The 25,704-nt window shown below is 35.3% G+C and overlaps 1 protein-coding gene and 1 pseudogene across 2 annotated transcripts; one reads left to right on the forward strand and one right to left on the reverse strand.

Annotated features, from left to right (window-relative positions):
• Positions 1-301: 301 nt before the first annotated feature.
• LOC18110628 (uncharacterized) lies at positions 302-1,298 on the reverse strand (annotated as a pseudogene).
• A 13,129-nt stretch (positions 1,299-14,427) lies between these two features.
• Positions 14,428-16,285, forward strand: LOC18110626 (uncharacterized). 2 transcript variants are annotated; one of them, XM_024591311.2, is made up of 2 exons: positions 14,428-15,034; positions 15,899-16,285. In XM_024591311.2, exons 1-2 carry the CDS (start codon positions 14,552-14,554, stop codon positions 15,998-16,000), a joined length of 585 nt encoding a protein of 194 aa, XP_024447079.1. In that variant the 5' UTR covers positions 14,428-14,551; the 3' UTR covers positions 16,001-16,285. The 2 variants fall into 2 exon arrangements, with proteins under 2 accessions (XP_024447079.1, XP_006388948.1); XM_006388886.3 differs by having other exon boundaries at positions 14,430-15,034; positions 15,896-16,285.
• Positions 16,286-25,704: the final 9,419 nt, after the last annotated feature.

The following is a 25,704-nucleotide window of genomic DNA, read 5'->3' on the forward strand; positions in this document are numbered from 1 at the left end:
ATTTGTATCACAGGAAATAAAAACAAACATGTTCACATAACAAAAAAGTTAGTGGAATTTTATGAATGATTACTTTTTTTTATCTATAATTTGAATTTGATAAATGATTGCAAAAAATCAGTTTTTATAAATATACAATTTAGATATAAATAACTTGTTTAAAATATGAATTCATGAGATTTAGTTTGAAAATAAAATATATTGTACATGAAAGATACAAAGGATACATGGTTGATGCTTTTTTAAAAGAAAAACTCATTGAATAATGCGGCAATGACGATAAAATGCACCATTCGTTCTATCACATGATGCTACAGCCTAAAGCAACAGCCATGCTTGTAACTTCCACTCTGGTTCCAATTTTTCGAAGCACATTTCTTCGATTCTGAAATTAAAGATAACAAAGCATATGATTAGATATTTGGAACTAATGTTCTGTTATGGGTAAATTTTGTGAAACTAATTGGTAACATCCAAACTATAAAACAAGTTTCGAATGTGTTCTCATTATCACTATGCTATAGAATAAAAGCCACACAATGGTTAGGGCAACAAGACATTAAATTCAAAAGCTGCAAGACATTAGATTTCCCCCTCATAGATTATTTATTTTTTTCATTTTATTGATTAAAAATTTAGTTACAAATTTTCTCCTTTATCAAATATTTAAAGTCAGGTTCAAGTATTTCTTTCTAACAGGGATCGAAGTTGATATCATTTTCAAAGATTAATTACCTGTTCGGGAGCTTTTAGTGCCAAGCTCCTGCTTCGACTCAGTAAAGTATAGTTATCCCAGAAGATGGCATCATCGTGGTGAGTGAAACTTTTTCCACCATAACAATCACAACAAGATCATAGGTGCTAGGTGACTCATCAAGACAGAAACATTGATTGCAGCTGAAGTATACGTCTGCCAAGAACGTATTACAAGACTGGCAAATTAGAGCTCTTCCACTCTGCATGATGTAGTACAAGACGATTGTTTCCTCAAAATCCAAGCTTCCATTGCCGTCCCTGTCCAGCGCTGTAAACAAGCTTGGATGAGTGAAAACCGTGTTGTTATTTTTCTTGAGATAGTCCACGTATTCACGCAGGCTAATTTTCCCGTCTTCGTTCTTATCATGGCTTTGAAAGTGTCCCGGGCCGATTTCTTCTTCTCCTCGGGCAGATGTTTATAATAAGCTTCAGCAGCGCGGCGAATCTCCTCCATATCTATTTATGCTTGTAATATTTAAGAGGAGGAGAATTTAAGAGGGTAATGGACGCGGCAGCGGATAACTCTAAAATCCTGCCTCTGGTCATTTGATGCATAGTTGAAAGATCTGACTTATATTTATATCCAAGGAGAGTTGGGTTAATCTACGAATCATTAGGTTAATTCTTATATTACCGAGTTAAACAATATCATTTTATTTTTTTATTTTTTTTATATTTTTTATTTTAAAATTATTTTAATATGTTTATATCAAAATTAAATTTTAAAAATAAAAAAATATTTTAATTTATTTATAAATAAAACACTTTAAAAACCATCTTTTATCCTGCACAAACATGGTTGTGAATGCATCAACCTCGAAGAGGGTGTATGGTTTTAAAATCAAAGACAAATGATGTTATCATGGTTTGATGTGGCGGAGGGGGATTGAGTGGGATTTGGAAAGATTGTGGAAGCGGGTACACTTGATTGTTTTTCTCTTCTCTTTTTTTTTTTTTTTTTTTTTTTCTATTTTGGAAAATATTAAACTTCATAGATGTGTATTATTTCCATCGTGAATGTTTTGTGAACGTGATTATCAAGTTTGGTTCAGTTTAATGGGTTGTTTCAAAATGCAGTGAACTACACTTACAGCTGTAAAATTCAGACTAGTGTTGCATGTCTTTGAATCTTATTGATTTACTTGAATTAATATATATATATATATATATATATATATATATATATATATATATATATATATATATATATATATATATATATATATATATATATATAAAAAGATTAACTTGAATAAAAATCTAGTTCGATGCATTCACCGGGTTGATATGATTGGTGGCTAGTATGAGGAAATGAAGAGATAAGATTGTTTGGGTTTTTTATTGTTATTATTTTTTATTCTTTTAATTTTTTTCGTTATTTTATATTATTCATAACCATGTTTGTGTGTGATAAAAGTTGGTTTTTAAAATGTATTTTATTTATAAATAAATTAAAATATTTTTTTATTTTTAAAATTTAGTTTTGATTTAAACATATTAATTAAAACGATTCAAAAATATAAAATATATAAAAAAATAAAAAAAATAAAATGATATTGTTTTAAAAAAATTTGAGTTGACTCGGTAATATAAGAATTAACCCAATGATACGTTGATTAACCCCACTCTCTATTTCTTGGATATAAATATAGTTCAGATCTTTCAACTATGCACGAAATGACTAGAAGCAGGATTTTAGAATTGATCCACTTCCTTAAAAGTCCCTTTGGAGTCCTGAAATATTTGTAGGCCACAGCTGTAAAATGAAAATAAACAGAAGAAATAGAAAAGACTCTGATAGTTTGAACTTGTTGACTTGCCTATCATTTACTTTTTATTTAACGTATTTATAGAGTATTACATGCAACCAATTATAGAGAATCAAGGAGTACAAATAAAGGATTTACAGCTAACATTAATCTGTTGTTTTAATCACAACAGAGTGAGAAAAATCTGGAGGTGATTTGTTTGCTGCACAGTTGTCATCCTGATCTGATATCTTCAACTTCTCCCTTGATTCTCTTAACAGATATTTGACAGAGTCATTGCATACTCTAACAAAAGCTACCTCCTCCATTATCCTCTTAAATTTTCCTCCTCTTAAATATTACTAATAAGTACAGCAAATATTTAACAAATATTTGTTGAGAAATGTTTGTTTCTCTTCGGGTGAGAAAGTACCACAATTATTTGAATATTAATTGATTGCTTCTTCATAATTCTCGATTGCTTTAAATAAGCAAAACCGATATAGAAAACTCTAAAATTAAGGAAAAGCTGGTAACTCACGATGTGAGTTTACCCATGTAAAAACTAAAAGTAACATGTACTAAATAATAAGCACAACAACTATAACAAACTGAAATAAAAGCGACAGATAAATCACAATTGTAGAAGACCCAGTCTTGTATAGAAACCACTCCTCCTCAGCACAATCTTTATCTCTTCTGCATACCTGCATGTCCATATAGATACTGTTCACGTTCAACTATTGCTGCATGGCACATGCAACTAATATTTTACGTTCACATCTTCCTGCATGCCACATGCAACTAACGTTCACTTCAACACACATACTTGGGATTTGGCCTAATGGCCCTTGCTGATCTACGTGCCTTATCAATACCTCCCCCATTACGTGAAACCTTGTCCCCAAGGTTTACATCTGGAAACAGCTCCAGTAGCTGTTTGGTGGATAGCTACGTGGCTTCCTCAACGGGTAGATATTTCCAGTGGACTAAACTTTCTTCAACAATTTGGGCGCCTTGTTTGATCCAGCGATGATCAATAACCGCTTGTGGTGTCAGTAGAACTTCCCCATCATCATTGAAGGATGGTATCTCCGTGCTGTGGTCGTTAACATCTGTGTTGGTGTTGTACCGTTTGAGCAGAGAGACATGGAATATCGGATGAATACGTGACTCTGCTGGTAAATGGAGTTTGTAAGCGACGGGTCCAATTTTTTCCAGAATTTCATAGGGTCCATAGAAGCGACTGGCAAGTTTCTGGTATTCTCGCTTAAAAATTGTATGCTGGTGATATGGATGGAGTTTCAGAAGGACTAAATCACCAACATCAAATGAGACATCTCTTCTCTTTTTATCTGCGATTTGTTTCATCCTATTAACTGAGCGTGCCAAGTTGACTTTGAGCTGCTTCATCGCGGTCCTGTAACTGTTGATCCACTTCATGCACCGGTGATAGGCCTTCATTGTATGATGGAATAGTAGGTGGAAGTCGGCCATATAGTGCCTGAAAAGGAGTCATTCCGGTTGAGATGTGGTATGTTGTATTATACCAATATTCTGCCCACGGTAAGTAGAAGCTCCACTTTTTTGGCCATTGGTGAAGAAAGCATCGTAAATATTGTTCAACGCATCGATTTACAACCTCGGTTTAGCCATCTGTTTGCGAATGATACGCGGAGTTGAGCTGCAATTTTGTACCTGACATCTTGAAGAACTCCTGCCAGAAATGGCTCACAAAAACTGGATCACGGTCGCTGACTATAGACTTTGGCATGCCATGTAGCTTAATAACACCTTCCACAAATTTCTCTGCAACACTTTTAGCTGTAAAAGGATGTTTTAAGGGAAGAAAATGAGCTGATTTGCTAAGCCGATCGACGACTACCATGATGGTATCCCTGCCCTGGGAAGCGGGTAAGCGCTCGATGAAATCAAGTGTAATGTCATCCCACACTTGACAAGGAATAGGCAGTGGTTGGAGGAGACCTGCGGGTGCCAATGTGTCTGACTTGGTTTTCTAGCACACCACACAATTCTTGATATATTATTGGACCGATTTACGCATGCCTGGCCAATAAAATTGTTGCCCCAGCTTTTTGTATGTGCGCAGAACACCAGAGTGGCCGCAAACCTTGGTATCATGCATTTCGTGCAGCAGCTTTGCATGTAGGGTAGAGTCTGTAGGGACGATGACGCGTTCCTTGTAACGAAGTAAACCATTTCGCCACACAAAGTGGCTGTGTAATTGATCCATGGCTACCTGACTCATGGACTGGATATATAAATCTGTCTTTGCCGTCTGTTTAATTTCTTCCCACAAAGTAACCTGAGAAACAAAAAGATGGTGAAGAACAGAACTACCTTGTTTGTGAGAGAGAGCACCGGCTGCAGAATTTTCTCGTCCAGGACGGATGTGATCTCATAGTCACAGCCTAAGAGTTTGGCTACCCATTTTTGCTGCTCTGGTGTGGTGATACGTTGCTCTAACAAAAATTTTAGGCTGCGTTGATCCGTCTTAATATAAAACTTTCGGCCTAACAGATATGGCCGCCATAGACGTATAGCTTCAAAGATGGCCAGCATCTCTTTAGCATAAGTAGACCAAGATTGTTTTGCCACCCCAAGTGCTTTACTCATAAATGCAACTGGTTTGCCTTGCTGGGTTAATATGGCGCCAATACCATCGCCTAATGCATCAGTTTCTACAGTGAAGACGTCTTTGAAGTTGGGCATTACTAGCGTTGGTGTCGTTGTCATGGCTTGTTTGAGCGCAAGGAAGGCAGTTTCAGCTTCCTCATGCCACCCAAATTGGCCCTTTTTAAGGAGATTGTTGAGAGCCCGCGCCACAATGCTATAATTTTTGACAAACTTCCTGTAATATCCTGTCAACCCTAAAAACCCACGAAGCTCTGAAATATTAGTAGGTCGTGGCCATGCCACCATTGTTGCAATTTTATTTTCATCTACCTTCACTCCATGATTGGTGATTATGTGCCCTAAGTACTCCAGCTCTTGTTGGCCAAAAGCACACTTGCTAGTTTTGACAAAGAATTGTTGTTGCTGTAATATCTCAAAAGTCTGCCTTACATGCATCAAATGCATGTCCCACGTAGGACTATAGACTAATATGTCATCGAAGAAAACCAGTATAAATTTTTGAAGATGAGGTTGAAATATAGAATTCATGATAGCTTGAAATGTAGAGGGTGCATTACACAACCCGAATAGCATAACCAAGTATTCATAGTGTCCGTTGTGAGTGCGAAAAGCAGTTTTTGGAATATCCATAGGATTAACCCGTACCTGGTGATACCCGGCTCCAAGATCAAGCTTGGTGAAATATGAAGCACCATAGAGCTCGTCTAACATATCATCAACTGTAGGAATAGGGAAGCGATCCTTCACGGTCGCAGCATTGAGTGCCTTATAATCTGTGCAAAAACGCCATGTTCCATCTTTGTTCTTCACCAACAGTACAGGTGATGAAAACAGGCTGGTACTTGGTCTGATAAGGCCAGAATTCAACATTTCGTGAACTTGCTTCTCAATTTCTCACTTTTGATAGTATGCATAACGATATGGCCGAACATTAATAGGTTCGGTTCCGTCTTTGAGGGAGATGCAGTGATCAACCCCTTTGATGGGCGGTAGACCTGTCGGTTCCTTTAAAATGTCTGAGAACTCATGCAAAATGGCCTCTATATCAGGATGAGTTGTCTGGCTGTATGGCTCCGTAGTACTGACCTGTAGACATATTGCAAAAATGGCATGGTTCTGGTGAATTGTTTTGGTTAATTCAGTGATAGATGCAATTTGTATGCCTTCATCGTCCATTCCTTGTAACCGCCTAAGTTGGTTCTTCCACCAAAATTCCATGGTTAACTGTTTCCAGTTGCAAACCACAGAACCTAGCATTTCCAACCATTGGATTCCCAGGACTAGATCCAACCCTGTAAGTGGAAGAGAATAAAGAGTTAATGAAAAATGAGTGCCTTGCAGGTCCACTCCGACCTCTTCAGAACGCCCCTGGCATTTCAATTTTTCACCATTCGCTACCCGCACTGTGAAGGTTGTGGTTGGCACCACTAGTATTCGTAATGCATTGGCCAATCTTTCGCTAATGAAGTTGTGAGTTGATCCACTTTCGATTAGTGCGATGACATCGTTGGACCCTATCCTGGTAGTGATGCGCATGGTCTTGGGTGTAGCCCATCCTGTCAACGCATGCAGTGTAATTTCTGGTTTGGTGGTTGTCTCAAAATTCTCCTGAACTGGTTGGTCTTCACCTTCATTATCACATAAAAGAGTGTTACTGCCATCGTACCCTTCCAACATTAGGATTCGAGGCTCGCGACATTTATGGCCTGCAGTAAATCGATCATTGCAATTAAAACATAAATTCTGAGCTCGTCGTCGCTGCATTTCCTCCCAAGTGAGGCGCCGAATGGGATTGGTAGGAACCGTTGGGGCAGCTCGATTGAAACTGGGAGGGGAAAGCGTAGATCTTATTGGTGGTGATGGTGCTGGTCTGATAAACCTCCTCTGTCTGCTAAGCTGATCATCCTTCATTCGAGCTAGACTGATGGCCTCCCATCTGAAATCTCAGTTTTTAAGCCACCCATAAATGTACCTACAAGAGCCTTTTGTGTCCATCCACGTACTCGGTTGCCCAGGCACTCAAATTCTCGTTGGTAATCTCGCAGTGAGCCTCCTTGCCTTATTCTTGAAAGGGCCTCATCAAAATCCTCACACTCTGAAGGACCAAAACGAGCCCAGAGTTCGTCTTCAAAGTTTGCCCATGATAGAACGCGTCCTTCTTCTGCAGTCAACCGGCAAACCCATTGCCACCACTGGTTGGCTTCCCCTTCCAAGTGGTAAGAAGCCTGGGAGACCTTCTAAAGTTCTGGAGTATTTTGAAATGCAAAAAACTGATTCACATGATTAAACCACTCTGTGGGATCATCTCTTGAAAATCTAGGAAACTCAAGTCGTGCTGTCTAGGAAGAGACAATTAGTCGTCCCTCCTCTTGACCTTCATGTTGCTGGTTGCCCTGGTTTGGAGGCTCCTGATTTGCAAACAACACATTAGAAAGTCAGTTAAGCGTGTCCTCAAGATGTTGCAACCTATCAGCCATGCCCAGCTCCATTCGGTGTAGCCCCTCTTCTAACTGCTCAATGCGTTCCTTATTAGTGCCCATAAGATCTTCTAAATTGCTCTGATACCAATGATAAGTACAACAAATATTTAACGAATATTTGTTGAGAAATGTTTGTTTCTCTTCGGGTGAGAAAGTACCACAATTATTTGAATACTAATTAATTGCTTCTTCATAATTCTCGGTTGCTTTAAATAAGCAAAACCGGTACAGAAAACTCTAAAATTAAGGAAAAGCTGGTAACTCACGATGTGAGTTTACCCACGTAAAAACTGAAAGTAACACGTACTAAATAATAAGCACAACAACTATAACAAACTGAAATAAAAGCAACAGATAAATCGCAACTGTAGAAGACCCAGTCTTGTATAGAAACCACTCCTCCTCAGCACAATCTTTATCTCTTCTGCATACCTGCATGTCCATATAGATACTGTTCACGTTCAAATTGTTGCATGACACATGCAACTAATATTTTACGTTCACATCTTCCCGCATGCCACATACAACTAACGTTCACTTCAACACACATACTTGGGGTTTGGCTTAATGGCCCTGGCTGATCTACGTGGCTTATCAATTACACCCGTAAATAGATATGGAGGAGAGATTCGCCGCGCTGTTGAAGCTTATTATGAGAATCTGTCCGATGGGAAGAAGCGAAATGCCAGATTTTCTTTCAATAAAATGCACAAAAACGAAGTGACGTAGCGGAAGCTTACAAGGAAGTAGGCGGCAGTAGGGCGCCCGCCTTCTTCCTAGAAAAATCATTCGAATCCTTGAATGAAAGAGTAACACACTCGAATCCACAAGTTCAGAGAATAAAATTCTCAAAAAGAAAATTCTTTATTGATTCAAAAGTACCTTACAATGAAAAAAAGCAGCCTTTATATAAGCTGCAAAACCTAATTCGATTAGGACTATAACTGTTTAGGAAAGAAATAACTGAAATAAGGAAAAATACTAAACTTCCTAAAAGTAAATAAATTCTGATATTAAGGCATAAATCAAGAGTCCTAAATTTAGGAAATAAGCTGGCGAAGGGCTACACCAACGGCAACTGCAGTTCCTGATTTGTTTCTAGAGCTTCCTCTGCAACAATCTATTCTACATCAGTCTCCCCTGTGTGCAAAGAACTCGACCCCGAGTGAGTTAAGTGAGAAGACGACACATCAGGAGGATGATATTCATACAAATCTGCAACATTAAAAGTAGGAGAAATGGCCATATCGGCAAGAAAGTCCACGATTTATGTATTGTCATTAATTTTCTGCAGAATCTGGAAAGGTCCATATTTCTTGTCTTTCAACTTGTTGTATGTACCTACGGGCAGCCGTCCTTTGCGCAAATAAACCATCACGAGATCCCCTACTTGAAATGCTTGAGCCCTTCTCTTTTTATCAGCTGCGGCCTTGTATTTGGCATTAGAGGCCTCCAAATTTTGCCGCACTTGTTCTTGAAGAGCCTTTATACGATCTGCCATATTATCTGTTGCAACACTCAAGCCAGGTAGTTTTGGCAGGGGAACCAAGTCTAAAGCATGGCGTGGCGGACAATAATAAACAATCTGGAATGGTATCTTACCAGAAGACCAGTTGAGCATACTGTTATAAGCAAATTCAGCTTATGCAAGAGCAATATCCCACTGTTTCGGTTTTGCACTAGAAAGACAACGAATTAGATTCCCAAGAGTGTGGTTTACCACTTCCGTTTGGCCATCGGGTTGAGGATAACTTGTGCTGCTAAAATTCAGGGATGTGTCAAATCGTCACCATAAAGTTCGCCAAAAATGACTCAAGAATTTGGTATCCCTATCGGAAGTGATGGATTTGGGAATCCCATGCAGACGAACAACCTCTTTGAAAAACAAATTTGCTACATGCACTGCATCCGCGGTCTTTATACAAGCAATAAAATGGGCCATTTTAGAATAACGGTCAACCACCACAAAAACTGAATCAAATCTGCATTGGGTTCGCGGAAGGCCTAAGACAAAGTTCATGGAAATATCCTCCCAAGATGCTGCTAGAATGCGCAAAGGCATGTACAAACCGGTATTTTGAGATTGGCCTTTGGCAGCCTGACAAATGGGGTATCTTTTAACATGATTGCCAATGTCTCGTTTCAATTGGGGCCAATAATACCGCTCCTCAACAAGAGCTACTGTTTTGTCATGCCCCAAGTGTCCACCCAAGCCTCCACCGTGTAATTCCTGAATTATCTGAGCTCGTAATGAACTCCTGGGTATGCACAATTGGTTGCCTCAAAATAGATAACCCTCCTGAATATGCAATCTGTCCACAGAAAGCCCCGCTTGACACTTTGCCCAAATATCCTGAAAATCTTCATTGCTTGCGTATAGCTCTTTGAGGTAGTTAAACCCAGTTATTTCAGTTTGCAGTGTAACAAGCAGCAATGCCCTCCGGCTTAGGGCATCAGCTGCCCAATTTAATCGACCTGCCTTATGCTTCAAGGTGAAGGTGAAGCTTTGTATAAAGGAAATCCAACAGGCATGCATCCGGTTGACACTATTCTGGCTATTGATAAATTTCAGTGTTTGATGGTCGCTGAATAAGACAAACTCCCTCTGCACCAGATAGTGTTCCCGGACCTTCAAGGCGTGAAAGACAACATACAATTCCAGCTCATAGGTAGACCACTTCCGACGAGCTTCACTGAGCTTCTCACTGTAAAATGTGACCGACTTGCCTTCTTGAGAAAGTACAACACCAATGCCCATAATAGAAGCATCGCACTCTACTTGAAACAGCTTATCAAAATCTGGTAGTGCCAAAACGGGGGCAAATAGTTTCTCCTTGATCAGCATGAAACTCTATTCTGCTTCCTCTCCCCATTGGAATTTTCCCTTCTTCATGCATTCAGTTATAGGCGCGACTATCCAGCTAAAGTCTCTAACAAACTGCCTGTAAAACATTGCCAAGCCATGAAAACTACGGACCTCGCTTACTGTTTGTGGAGTTGGCCACTCTCAAATGGCACAAATCTTTTCTTCATCAACTTTAATTCCATCGGCACTTACTATGAATCCCAAAAATAACAAGCTACTGGTCATAAAGTTGCACTTCTTCAAATTAACGTACAACTTATTTTGCTGCAAGATTTTAAGTAATTCCCTCAAGTGTGCAACATGGTCAGATTTGGTTTGGCTATATATTAATATATCATCAAAGTACACCACCACAAATTTTCCAGTGATAGGTTTTAATACCTGGTTCATGAACCGCATGAAAGTACTAGGCGCATTAGTTAGTCCAAACGACATTACTAACCATTCGTACAATCCCTTTTTCATCTTAAAAGCACTCTTCCATTCATCTCCCGGCCTGATCCAAATTTGATAGTACCCGCTTCGCAAGTCAATTTTTGAAAAGACTTTGGATCCGGACAGCATGTCTAGCATATCTTTTAATCGAGGGATAGGGAACCTATATTTAATAGTAATCTTATTGATTGCCCGATTATCGATGCACATGTGCCAACTGCCATCCTTCTTTGGAACTAACAAGGCTGGTACTGCACAAGAATTCATGCTCTCCTGTACCAAACCTTGATTAGTTCTTCTACCTGTTCTTGTAGAACCTGACTTTCTTTAGGGTTCATCCGGTAATGTGGACAATTAAGCAAACTGGCTCCTGGCATAAAATCAATTTGATGTTGTATGTCCCGCACATGAGGCAACCCATTAGGTAGCTCTAATGGTATAATTTCCTGAAATTCTTCTAGCAAAGGCAACAATGCAAGTGGAATGTCAATAGACTCCTTGCTGACTTCTCCTTCCATTACTACTGAAAAAACCTCTCTGGCTTCCTTGGTTTCCTCTATGAATTTGCCCCCATCCACTAGCAACACTAATTTGCCCTATGATTTTGGCTCAATGCTTGTAAACTCTTCTTTTATGGGTCCTAAAATGACCTTTAGGCCACCTTTCATGAGGACATACATGTTATCACGGCCCTTGTAAGTAGCATCCACATCATACTGCCATGGGCATCCTAAAATTATATGGCAGGCATCCATTTCCACCACGTCACATGTAACCTCATCTGCGTAGTTCTTCCCAATTGTGAATTTAATGTGGCAGATTTCCATTATTTTCACTTCAGTACCACGTTTAATCCAGCCAATCTTATACGGTGAAGGGTGTTTCCTAGTTTGCAACCCCAGTTTGGTAACCATTGCCTTTGACACTATATTTTCGCTACTGCCACTATTAATAATAATATCACAAACCCTTTTGTTCACAGTGCATCTGGTTCGGAATATATTACGCCGCTGGGATGGCTCTTCCTGTTTTGGTGCCAACAACAAGTCTTGACAAACATGCTCTACTATTAACTCTATTAACTGGGTTCACTCAACTAACCCACCATCCGTGATATGAGATTGATGTAAGATAATTGATTTTTTTTAAATCACCTAGAAAAAAGGATCAAAGCTAAATAAAAAAATAAAAATATTGAAAAAAAACCCGAGTAACCTAACGAACCTACAACCCAGGATAACCTTATAGAAAAAAAACATAAGAAATAAGAAATCTTAAGACCCAATAGCAAATAAAAAACATTGAAAAAAATTCAAAGCAACCTATGTTAACTTGACTAACCTGCGACTCAGGACAACCCCAGAGGAAGGAAAGAGAAAAAAAAAAGTTCAAGGCCAAATAATTTAATATCAAATGATGAAATAAAAAAAATAAAGTTGAATTGAGCCAATCTTCGTACATTACTTTTATCTTGAACGAAAAGAAAAGAAAATGATAGTGTTTTTAAAAACCTGCAAATAGGGGCAACCAGGGTTATCTCGTCAAACTCGCAAACCAGTTTATTGACTCCACAAAATTTAATAACCTAGTTTTTTTAAAAAAATATTTTTTATTTAATTAATTTTTTAAAAATAGACTATACCGCAATGCTAAGATATTTTTCTGATACCAACCTGATGCTGAGATATTTTTTATACTTCAATAACCATATAAAGGTAAATTAAAATAAATTATTTACTCTAAATTTCTATAAACACATCATATAAGGATTAAATAAAAAAAAGGAATCAAAATACAAAAAAAAAAAAACCAACATTAAGGATTATAATAGAAATCCACAATCTTTTCATGATTATCTTTTCAGTGCACATGCCAATGAAGAAAAAGGATTGTGATGCAGGAGATGAGGATTTGAATAGACAGTCTGAAAAATATAGATACAAGTCTAAGAAAAGATACGGTGGAGTCAGATGAGATGTCTTACAAATTATATAACTGTTAAATCATGCTCAAATCGATATTTGTTTATGGTAGCAGCAGTGGCGGAGGGAGGGGCCCTGCAAAAAAATGCCCTTCCCTTGTAAATATTTAATAATAATAAAAAAAAAAATTTAATCCTTTTAATTTATAATTTGGCCCCTAATTTTTTTTGTCTTGCTCCGCCACTGGATAGCAGTCAATGGAATTGACCTCCGTTAGATCATTTTTTAACAATGGAAGTAAATCGATATAGCAATAATAATAAAAAAAATATTTTCTCAAGTTTAAATGAGGAAAAACACTTTCTCCGCTCAAAATCTTATATTTTCCTTTCAGTGAAAAACACGTTCGGTTGATTTATTTGCCTCCTAGCCCAATGACCACTTCGTGTAATTAAATTTATTTCAAATATATAAACTAGAGCTAATTAAGATATTAAAATAAATTTTGTGCAGGGACTAAATATTTTAATTTAGATTTTATTAAGTATAATTATTACTAAAATCAAGACTTGACTTTTATAAAAGCTAAAATAAGTTGACTTGAAAGTATTCATTCAACAAACTACAAGACGGAATCATAGATGTATTCATTCAATTTATATCAACCACTTATGAGGTATAATATCCTAGCTTGGTTCAGGAAGTTGATTAAAAAAAAAATTAAAAAAAAACTAAAATAAAATTATTTTTTTAAAAAAAAATGATCAATTTAACTCGGTAATATAAGAATTAACTTAATGACTTATAGATTATGTTAATATACCTTTTGGGTATGGAATCAAATAGAGAGTAAAATCAATTGGTATAAATAATATTTTTTTAAAATTTAGTTTTGATATCAATACATTAAAACGATTTAAAAATTTTAAAAATAATTTAAATCTAAAAAAATTCAAAAAAACTTAAAAGCACAGGTGAACTGTAATACTAAACAGGCTTTAATATAAATATGATATCTTGCATGTCAATTCAAAATCCTCAATTCTAAAGCTTGGTTTGAATTTTGATTTATTTTAAATTATTTTTTCATATTGACTTAGTTAAGTTTGGATGAATCAAAATATTAGTCCATTACTTAATGAATTTAGCCAAGTATAGAAATTAATAAAATAGAAAATTATAAAACATAAATATATATATATATAAACACACCCAAGTTTACATGGTAATATGAGAATTAACCCAATAATCCGTAGATTAACTTGACATCTGTATTTCGTAGATATGAATAAAGGTCAGATCTTTCAACTATGCACCAAGTGACTAGAGGCAGGATTCTTAGACACGGTCTCATGAATACATGGTTTAAAATTTTATTTGGTATTGTGTATAACCGTGTTTTTAATTTTTTTTTAATTTTAAATTAATTTTTTTAATGTTTTTAAATTAATTTTATATATTCATATTAAAAATAATTTTAAAAAAATATTATTTAATATATTTTTAAATAAAAAATACTTTAAAAAATAATTTTTATCGCACCCAAGCAATAAGTCAAATAAATTTGAGATTAGAGGTGAGCCCCTTCCTCGTAGAGTCCCTTCAGAGTTTTGAAGTATTGTAGATCTAAGCTACCTCTTCCATTATCCTCTTAAATTTTTCTCCTCTTAAATATTACAAGCATAAATGGATATGGAGGGGATTCGCCAGGCTGCTGTAGCTTATTATGAACATCTGCCTGAGGAGAAGAAGAAATCGGCCGAGGACACTTTCAAAGCCATGGATAAGAACGGAGACGGGAAAATTAGCCTACGTGAATACCTGGGCTATCTCGCGAGCTCTAACAACGCAGTTTTTACTCATCCGAACATCTTTAGCGCTCTGGACAAGGACAACAATGGAAACTTGGATTTTGAGGAAACAAAGGTCTTGTACTACATCTTGTTTAGCGGTAGAGCTCTACTTTGCAAGTGTTGTGGTACGTTCTTGGCAGACGTGTACTTCAGCTGCTTTCAATGTTTCTGTCTTGATGAGTCAGCTAGCACCTATGATCTTTGTTGTGATTGTTTTGGTGGAAAAAAGTTCAGACACCTCGATGGGCACATCTTCTGGGATAACTATACTTTACTAAGTAAAAGCAGGAGCTTGGCACTAAAAGCTCCCGAACAGGTAATTGATCTTTGAAAATGATATCAGCTTCGATCCCTGTTAGAGGATGGCATGCTAGAAAGAAATACTTCAGATTGCTTAAAATTCCCAATTTTTTAAACGAATTAATACCTCTAATTATGTTTCTTTAATTGTGGATTTGGTTTGAATTGGATTTTTCTAGCAGATTGCTTCTTCACTATTAGGGATTCATATATGTTCTTTCATTCAATTGAAAAAATTAAGAGAAATAATAGGATTAATCAACTAGTTTTCAAGTATATGTTTCGAATCAAAATCTAAAAATTAAGAAACCCAAACCAGTAAAAGTTTATCATCAAATTAAAAAAACTTATCGTTTTGTTAAAAATATTATAAAAATAAAAAAAGGAATTAAAAAAGATAAAATTTAATACGCACACATATAAAGAAAACTAACAAATACATATTATTTTTAAGAAGATACTAACTCCAATTTGTCATTATTTTCCTGTATAGCTAGCCTATCTTAAACAAATAATTAATCATAACCATAATCTTATTAATAAAATATTTTTCATTAGATATTAATATTTATTGGTATTTTCTAAGAAAATATTAAATATTTGATAAAGGAGAATATTTGTAACTAAATCTTTAATCAATAAAATGAAAAAAAAAAACTATGACAATGTGTATCGATGTTTTGAACTGATTAATAGAAATTCCAGCTTGTTTATGGTTGATATATAGTAAAATATACTTAGTACAAGCAAGAGATGTGATGATATGATCTCAAAACAAGAGATGTGCTTGAAAAAATTTCAACCCAACATTTCAAAATTTGTTTTATAGACATTGTTCCAAATATCTAATCATATGGTTCTATATCTTTAATTTCAGAAGCGAAGAGAAGTGCTTGAAAAAATTAAAACGATAGTGGAAGTTACAGGCTTAGTTGTTGGTGTTGCTGCTATTGCATCATCTTGTGGCTGCAGCATTATGTGAAGGAACAAATGATGCATTTTATTATCACTATGTTTTAATTTTATTAGGATTTTGTAAGGGGTGAAACTTGAACCGCTTGCCCATGGAAGACTATTATTAATGAAGTAACGAAAAACTTCAAACTAGATTGAGCTTTTCATGGGGAGCGATCTTCAGCTAGTAAAGGGACTGACTTCAGCACTGGTCCACAAGCTCTTCATTTAAAACAGAGCAAAGAATGTTGGAGAGTGTTGAATTGTTATTTGTGATTTTTTAAATTATTGTATGGTTACTTGTATTGTTCAATGGTTGCTTGCTTGTGATTGGTGGATTTGTAGGTGATATAATTGTAATTGGCATAGAAAATGGCCCAAATGTGAAAAAACAAAAAAAAGGTTTGGTGTGCATCCACACTAACATCTTGAGATTAAAAAAAAAAACATTGAATTATATAATACTCGTAGCAGAGAATTTTTAGTGGTAGTTTACAAGACTCAAATAATTTTATGGAATAAAAACAAGAGAAAACAAAAATGGGAATTTGTTCAGGCCAACTCAAACAGACTGAAAGCAGTCCTTTTAGGCCATGGTCCAAACAAGAAGTTTTTTTTTTTTTTTTATGTAATAAAAAAATCATGCACCATCAACTACTGAACTACAAGACTTGATGAATATTTTAATAAGAATCACTACTAGAAATTCAACAAATATAAACAGAATTACCGACAAAATGTTTATGTCAGTAATTTGCAGTGATATGTACCGACCGAATTAATTCCCTCGCTAAAACCGTCGATATATACCGATAGAAAGATTCCATCGGTATATACCGAGGGAATCCAAGACGGAAAATAAATAATTTTACAAAACAAAATAGTGCGATGACGTGGAAGTTTTTGTGGGCGATTTTCCTAACGAAATTACAGAATGATTCAAACCGGGATGTCCGTACAATGACGTGTCCTTTCACCAATAAAATGGCCGACGGAGTCACAAACAAAAATATTTCATCGGTGATTCCATCGATAAAAGTTAATACATGTCCTGGCCATTAACCCTCCCTTCCCTTATTTCTCCTTCTTCCCCCCCCCCCATCCTTGCATATAAACAAACTCCCCCCCCCTCCCCCAAACAACAAACAATCATCCTTGTAGTATGAATTTATAACTTTGTACTTGTTATGGTTTGTTTTAGATTTTGTAAAATTATATTTGTTTGTAAATTGTTGAAACTTTTGTCAAATTACCAACTTAGGTGTATTGTGATGAAATAAATATTAGCTTGTTTAACGGGTCCGTTTTAATTTTTGTCAATGTTATTGCCGAGTTGTAATTTTTTAAAATTAATGTGTATAAATTTGAATGGACATAGATAATTGATAATGAATATTTAAGAGAAGTTTGAAAGTAAGTTGGATAATCTTGAGCTAAACCAATATTTTTGCAAATTTATATACTTAACGTAGTTAATTAATACATGTTGTCATCATTATTTTATAGAGGTTCAATAGAAGTCATGGATGTATTAAGATTTACCCCAAAGATTGCGGAGGATGGGTTATTGTAATGGGGTTCAGGGTTTTATTAATTTCACAACATTTATTCCGAGAAATTTTAGTTGAGGCAGTATTAGGTGTCCATTCAGGAGGTGTAAAAATAAAAAATTTCTACATCCAGATGTTGTAATGATGCATCTTCTACATAAAGGGTTCATGGAGGATTACCTGTGTTGGTATGCACATAGAGAACTATTTGTTCATAATGAGAGCATGATAGAAAGGGTGGTTGTGTCATCTTCTAGTGCTAACAACGTGCATGGAGTTGCAAATAACAACAGTAATCCTTACAGGCATATGATTATAGATACAATGAGAATGAATCAAGGTAATGCTAGTTAATGTCCAATCATAGAAGAAGAACCTAATGCAGATGCGGCCAGGTTTTTTATTCTGTTGAAAGATTTTGATGAACCATTATGAGATGGCTGCATAAATCACAGTAAATTATCGGTCGTTGCACAGGTGTTTACCATGAAGTCGGATTATGGGTTGAGTGAGGCTGGTTATGACATAAGTATCGAATGGACAAAAAGCATTTTACTTAAAGGGAACAAGCTGAAAGATAAACTTTTATGCTGCTAAATCCATGATGAAACCCCTCGGTTTAGGATACCAAAAAATTAACATGTGTCCTAATTTCTACATGTTGTACTACCTTGAAAATACTAAGCTAACCGAGTGCATGACATGTGGGCATTCCCATTACAAACCCAAAACTAGCATGTGAAAGACTCTCGTGGCATATAAAAAATTTAGATACTTCCCAATCACACCTAGACTACAGAGGTTATTCATGTCACCAATGACTGCTGAGCACATGACATGACACCAATCACATGATGTGATAGATGGAGTAATGGTGCATCATTCTAACAGTGAAGCATGGAAACACTTTAATAGTGTGCATCCTCACTTTTCTGCTCAATTAAGGAACCTGCATCTTGGGTTGTGTACAGACATATTCAACCCATTCAGGTCATTTGCTACTCATTCTTGTTAACCGGTTATACTTATGGTTTATAACTTGCCACCGGGGATGTGTATGAGGCCGAAGTTCATGTTTTTATCTATGGTCATACCCGGTCCTAATAGTCTGGGCTAGAATATTGATGTTTGTCTTCGACCATTGATTGATGAGTTGACGCAGTTGTGGTCCTACAGGGCTTTGAGTTATGATATGTCGAGAAAACAAAATTTTCTTATGAGACTAGTTTTGAAGTGGACTATCAATAATTTTCCAGCTTATGGAATGGTTTCTAGTTGGAGCACGCATAGAAAAGTAGCATGTCCATATTGCATGGAAAACTCATTGTGTTTGGTTTCCAATTCGGTAAGCAGAAGTTTTTCTGGTTTTGGTTTGATCCATAACTGGGTAAAGCAAAGTATTTTCTAGGAGCTTTCTTATTGGAAAACCAATCTCCTCCGCTATAACCTTGACGTCATACACATAGAAAATAATGTGTTTGAGAATATTTTCAACACTATCATGGACGTGAAGGGGAAGACAAAGACAACATCCAGACTAGAATGGATATAGCATTGTTTTGTAACCGTAAAAATATGGAGTTGGTTTATGATGGGTCATAGGTCGCAAAGCCCAGAGCAAGCTTTGCCTTAGAGAAAAACACACAACTACTAGTATAGCAATGATTTAAGAGTTTGTGTTTTCCTTATGGACATGCCTCGAACATATCAAGGTTGGTTAATCTAGATGAATTCAGATGTTATGGAATGAAGAGCCATGACTACTACGTGTTTATGCAAACACTCATTCCATCAGGTTATCGTGATTTGTTGCTAAAAGGGATATGGGATGCACTCATGGAGATCAGTCATTTCATTAGAAATATATGCTCTAACAAGTTGCAGACACATGACAATGAAAGACTTGAAACGAATGCCGTTAGGACAATATGCAAACTTGAGATGATATTCCCTCCATCATTTTTTGACTCAATAGAGCATCTACTCATATATTTACTAAGCTTGGGAAGGAATGCTAGTGTTTCATTGTCTTTACTAAGCCTGGATCCTGAAAAAAAAGTTAAGTGCTATAATGAGTATTTTGTCAATGGATATGTGTTTCATACTGAATAATACGGGCATGGAAGAAAGACATATAACAGTAGTGTTTGTGTTAAGGGATCGACTTGTAGTTTGTCAATGGATATGTGTTTCATACTGAAGAATATGGGCATGAAAAAAAGACATATAATAGTGGTATTTATGTTAAAGGATCGACTTGTAGTGAGTTTGAAGCTGACAATTATAGTAAATTAGAAAATAGTGTCGAATGCAATATCATAGTGAGCATAATAAAGTATTTTCATTCAAATGCTATTGGTATGACACCACTAATAGAGGAATCAGAGTAGATCCCCACTATGATCTGGTCGAAATTAACTCAAAAGCTAGACTTCATAACATAAATGATGTCTTTGTTTTCGTCAAGCAATGTTAGTAAGTTTATTACACATACACCCCTTTCTTTAGAAAGGATCGCTCAAGAGTTGATTGGCTATCCATTTCAAAAACAAAACTCAGGGGTCATGTCGAGGTTGTTCAGGATGAGAATGAAGACCCAAGTGTGGGAGATGATGTCTTTCAAGTTAGTGAGTTAGTTGAACCATATTGAGTTGCTCCATCGATTGACTTAGAAGAAAATTTAAATTTTCATGTCTTCAATGATAGTTTTGTTGATGTTGGCGTTGAGTAGTTGAATGTTGTTCTGAGCTCCAACGGACAAGCACAAGTCGATGAAGATGATGATGATGTCAATGTTGAAGATTGTGATGGAGCTAATGACAATTCAATTAAAGAAGAAGAAGATAATTCTGACTAACTATTAGAACACGAAAGTGTAAAGGAATTTTTTATAATGTAATATTTTGGATGAAATTTTGTACTGAGAAATATTTATTTTATAATTGTTATGTGCACTATTGTTATTATGTTGTGCATGCAGCTTTCAATTTAAATGTTTTCTAGGAGGATAGACAGACAATACAAGCATAATCTATAATTCACTGTGCACATCACCAATGGAAACACTGAGGGTTAGAGTCCATCGGTGTATTCCAGAGGCGAAGGGAATTGTTCACATCCCACATCACTGATGGAAACACCGACGGTTTATATCTGTCGGTGCATTCTAGAGGCAAAGAAAACTGTTCACATCCCACATCACCGATGGAAACACCAATGGTTTGTGTTCATCGGTGTATTCCAGAGCCGAAGGGAACTGTTCACAAATCATCGATGGAAACACCGATAGTTTGTGCCCGTCGGAGTATTCTAGAGGCGGAGGGAATTGTTCACAGATTGCCGATGGAAACACTGACAGTTTGTGTCCGTCGGAGTATTCCAGAGGCAAAGAGAACTATTCATAGATCTCCAATGGAAACACTAATGGTTTGTCTCCATCGGTGTATTCTAGAAGCAAAGGGAACTGTTCACATCCCATTTCGGTGATTCCTCTAACTCAGTTGCAAGTTGCCGAGGGAATCACCGATGGACTGATTAATAATAATATTATTTAATATTATGTTGGTAATTTCATCGGTAAGAACACGTAATCCAAAGCTCAAGTAATTAATGCATCTTTAATAGTGTGTACTATTTTAAAATAGCGAGGAAATTACTGACGAAAAAATTAAAATTTTGGAGGGTTTTTTAAAAAAATTTAGTGCGAAATAAAAATTTCAAATTGAATATATCAATAGAATCACCAATAGATTAATTAAAAATAATATTATTTAATTGTCTATCGGTGATTTCATCGGTAAAAACGCAATATAAAACCCACTGAGCACCCCTTCAGTTCATTTTTTCCTCTTGTTCAATTTTCTTAATTCTCTCTCGATTTTTCCTCTCAACTCAATTGATTTTGCTTCAATTTCTAGTTATTTCCTCATCTTCAAAGATGTGTATTGTGGTTCTCCTCACTTATTTTGATTTTCTGTTTTTCATCTTTTTTTTTATTTATTAACAATATATTTTTGTTTTTTTTGTATTGTAGATAGATAAAATTTAAAAGTAAACACAATTTTAAGGTAAGCATTTTTCATTCCTAAAGTCTATAGTTTTTTTTTTATTAATTTGTAGCCTATTTTATTGTTTTTATTGCAATAATGATTGATTGTTTTGTTGAATTTTAATTATTATTGTTGAATTTTCTATATAAATGTTAATTGAATATATAGGATTTTTTTAATTGCTTTATCTAAATTTTATTGTATATATTGCATAATAAAGTGTTTGATTGTTTTGTTTAATTTTAATTGTTATTGTTAAATTTGTATAGATGTTAGTTGAATATATAGAATTAATTTTTTTTTCTATATTTTATTGTTAAATTTGTATAGATGTTAGGTTATATATGGGATTTTGTTTTCTCTATTTTATGGTTAGAAACATTTTATTATCACTTTGAAAATGAGATGAAATTAAATAATCTAAAATTTCTGGTATAAATAAAATAAAATCAATTAGTTTGTGGCATATATCTTGTCAATATTTGCAGGTTCGGACAATTTAGGTAGTCGTCAGTATAGGGTAGGTGCTACCAAATTTTTTTAAAAAAATCAAATTTGATTATGTAATTATTCATCAAATTTGTGTAGATGCGTAGAATAAAATCAACAGCACGTCGTGAGCACATGGTTGCAGCTAGTTCTTCTAACAACGATGATGACATGTCCTTAGGTGCCGACCAAGAAGAGGCACCTACAACGACTCACGAAGTTGCCTCTTCCAGCACGGTTCCACAAGGTAGAGGTTGTGTGCTTTCACAGCAAGGTCAATTCACCTGCAAGTACGAGGCACATTGGAAAGACGACCTTTCAATGTAAGTTTGTTTTGGTTTTAGTTTTTTTTTTTTTTACTTATAATGTAATTTGTGAACAACTAGTTAATATTTCATTAATTTTATTTATTTTCAGGTTCACAAACATTGAGGTCGCCCGAGTAATAACTTCGGCATTTAAATTGTCGATGGAGATTCCATTGTTTCAATGGAGTGAGGTTTCAAGACATCTTGATTGGAGACCTTATATTGATGCATGGTTTCAAAGTTTTGAGGTTAGTGTTAACTTTAAATTTTAACTATTTTTTATGTTATATTGAAATTATTGATTTATTTTTAATAAATTATTTATACAAAGAATAAATTCGAGTGGGATAACACGAATGATAATGTTGTGAGGAGGGTGTGGGAGAATCATGGGGCAACTAGGTAACATCGAAAACGATACGATATTTTTTTAAAAAAATTATATATTAAAATCTAATTTGTCATTAACTCATATAAAATTCATTCATGGATGTAGGTTGCATGACTTTTGGTATGAAGCGCAGGAAAAAAACAAAAAAATATGTCAGAGATAACGGTCTACAAGGCTGGAATGTGTGTGGTGATTTGGAGGGATTTCAGTTGTCATTCATCTCGAAGGATATATGGGCACAATATATCCAGCACGTGATGTCTGAGCAATTCACACGATGCTCACAGTTCGGTACCGATAACCAGAATCGGCAAATTCACAGTTCGGTGACCACATACACTGGCGACTCCGTTCCGTTCATTGCACATGTGAAGCGGATGATACGATTAATTTTAATGACATCTATCTTTAATTAATTTGTTGTTATTTATAAATATATTTAACTTGTAACATTTTTTTATAGGCTACGTCTCTTGGATGTGAGTCGAGCCTAATGGAGCTATTTGTAGAGACGCACGTGCGGAGTGAAGACCGCCAAATGAGGGTGCAATAGTTCGTTGACAACTGTGCTCAACACTTTGTGGTATGTTCGTTCAACCATTTTGTTTCGTAAGTCATTATTTTCTTGAATTGAATTTGATAATTTCTTTTTTAATTTTCAGGAGACAGATAATAGCCGGTTGAGAGAGAGATATGGGGACGATCATTCAACCCACCCGGATTTCTATCCGAATTTGTGGATGGAGGCATGATCGTTTAGTGGACCCAATAAAAATCGGGTGTACGGACTCTCCAACACTATAGCCAAGAACATGTGGGCAGCCAGTAGTGTCTCAACTGTTGGGAGCTCCCTATCAGTATCAAGCACCTAGTCTCAGGAGTTCATAGCCTTGTAACAACACATGGCTCATCTCTCCGAAAAATATGAGCGACTCTCGGTAGATTATGAATAACTCCGCCAAATGGTCATGGAAATGAGATCACAGATGGTTGGTATGTGGGCACCCCCTTTTCGTTCATATGGTCCCAGGAATGACCAGCCCCCTCCTCCTCTTCCAGCGCTACCATTGTTTTAGTTTAATTTTTATTTGTACAAATAGATTTGTAATGAATATTTGGATTTTATATCATTCAATTTTATTTTTACATATTTCAATTTTATACAATTTTATTTGTTTAATTATTTTCTTTTTTTATTATTGTATACAATTTTATTTTTTAAAACATTTTTTAATTATCACGAACGGAATTACAGATGAAATAACCCTATCGGTATTTTACAAAGAGTTGAAAAAACATTATTGCGTATGCCACAATCACTGACAGAATAATTCCATCGTTGATTTACCGATGTGACTACAAACAGAATTAGTCCGTTGGTATATTCCGAAGAGTCTGGAAAACAAATTACTACATATGCCATAATCACCAATGAGAATATATTGATGGAATTATTACATCGGCATATTTCCAACAGGAAATTTTTTTTTTACTAATAGAATTAGCGACAGACGATGGAATTACCGACGAATGGTATATCGACAGATGCTTTCTGTCGGTGAATTAGTAGGTAAAAGTTTCACCAACAAAATGGCAATCTCACGCTAACGAAAACATTTTGTCAGTAAAACTATTAAATGTTGTAGTGAATCTTCATATTTTTATGATGAGCAAGATCTCGAACTTGCAATCTTTAATTATAAGTAAGATCGATTAACTCTAGATAAGTATTAATACAGTTCGGCATGATCGTTAGATGAAATGAGACACTTTAGGTTTATTGTTTCCCTATAACAATTGAATCTCTTTAATAGTTCTAGGAAACATAGAAGATTTAACTGTGGTTTCACAAAAAAATATTGAAATTACACCCAAACAACAAAATATTAATTTTACAATGCAATTTCATGCTTATGTAGGTTAATGACCTTTGGCCAAGGGCTTACAAGACTAGTTGAGTCTCCATTAGGTAATATTTAGTTAACTAGATTAATTATGAATGCTAAAACAATCATATTATCTAAACTCAATATTTCATTAATTAATTATGATGGTGGAGTTTATGGCAACATTAATCAATTATTAATTGTTTGTGTGAAAATAAAATAGTTCTATGTTCCTTAAGAATAAAATAACCACCAATCTATAGGTCTTGACACTAATTATCACTTAGTCCCTCATGTTTCAATGTTTGTAATTTAATCCTTTGACTCTTATTGATTATTTCCTTATTAAAACTTATTTTGGTTTGTTGTAATCCCATTGTGGTCTTGAAAATTTTTATTTTTTAGAAAAAGATCAACACAATTTAGTTTTAAAAAGAAATCAAAGTAAGAGAATCGACTGCATGAGTCATGAGACTAAATTATAGATTTCAAACATAAAAGACTAGTTTATAGTCAAGTTCATAACTTAAGGACCAAATAGTAATTAACTTTTCCTTTGACATTGGAGTTTGTCAATTTCTACATAATTCTACCAAGCTTTAGCCCTAGAGGTATTCGCTTGGATGGGCCTAAGGATGTTAAGTTGTTGATTGGCCTCTAGTTTCTTTAAATAAGGATCTTGGTAAATGTAAAAAAAAAATAAGAACAAAACATGTTGATCCATCAGTAACCCCCCAGGTCTTTGTGTATATATTATGCAAAGATTTTTAAAGGTTACCAACAGTAAATGAGATCATTTTTACTTTCTCTATAAGATTTATCTATCTCATAGGGGACTGTTGGGATTCTTTATGGCTAGGTGACTCATCTTTATTTAAAGGAAGCATCTTTTGGGAAGCAAAATGATAGCTTGCATTTAATATTATAATTGAGTGGACTTTTAAAGATCAAAGATAATATGAAAAATTATACGATGAGGGTAGAAAGATGTTTTTTTATAACCTTGTTCATTCTTGCCTCTATCTTTTCTCTTACTTTTGTAACTTTTGAAAAAACTAC

The sequence above is a fragment of the Populus trichocarpa genome, chromosome 19 (assembly GCF_000002775.5).
Source record: "Populus trichocarpa isolate Nisqually-1 chromosome 19, P.trichocarpa_v4.1, whole genome shotgun sequence".
NCBI lineage: Eukaryota > Viridiplantae > Streptophyta > Magnoliopsida > Malpighiales > Salicaceae > Populus > Populus trichocarpa.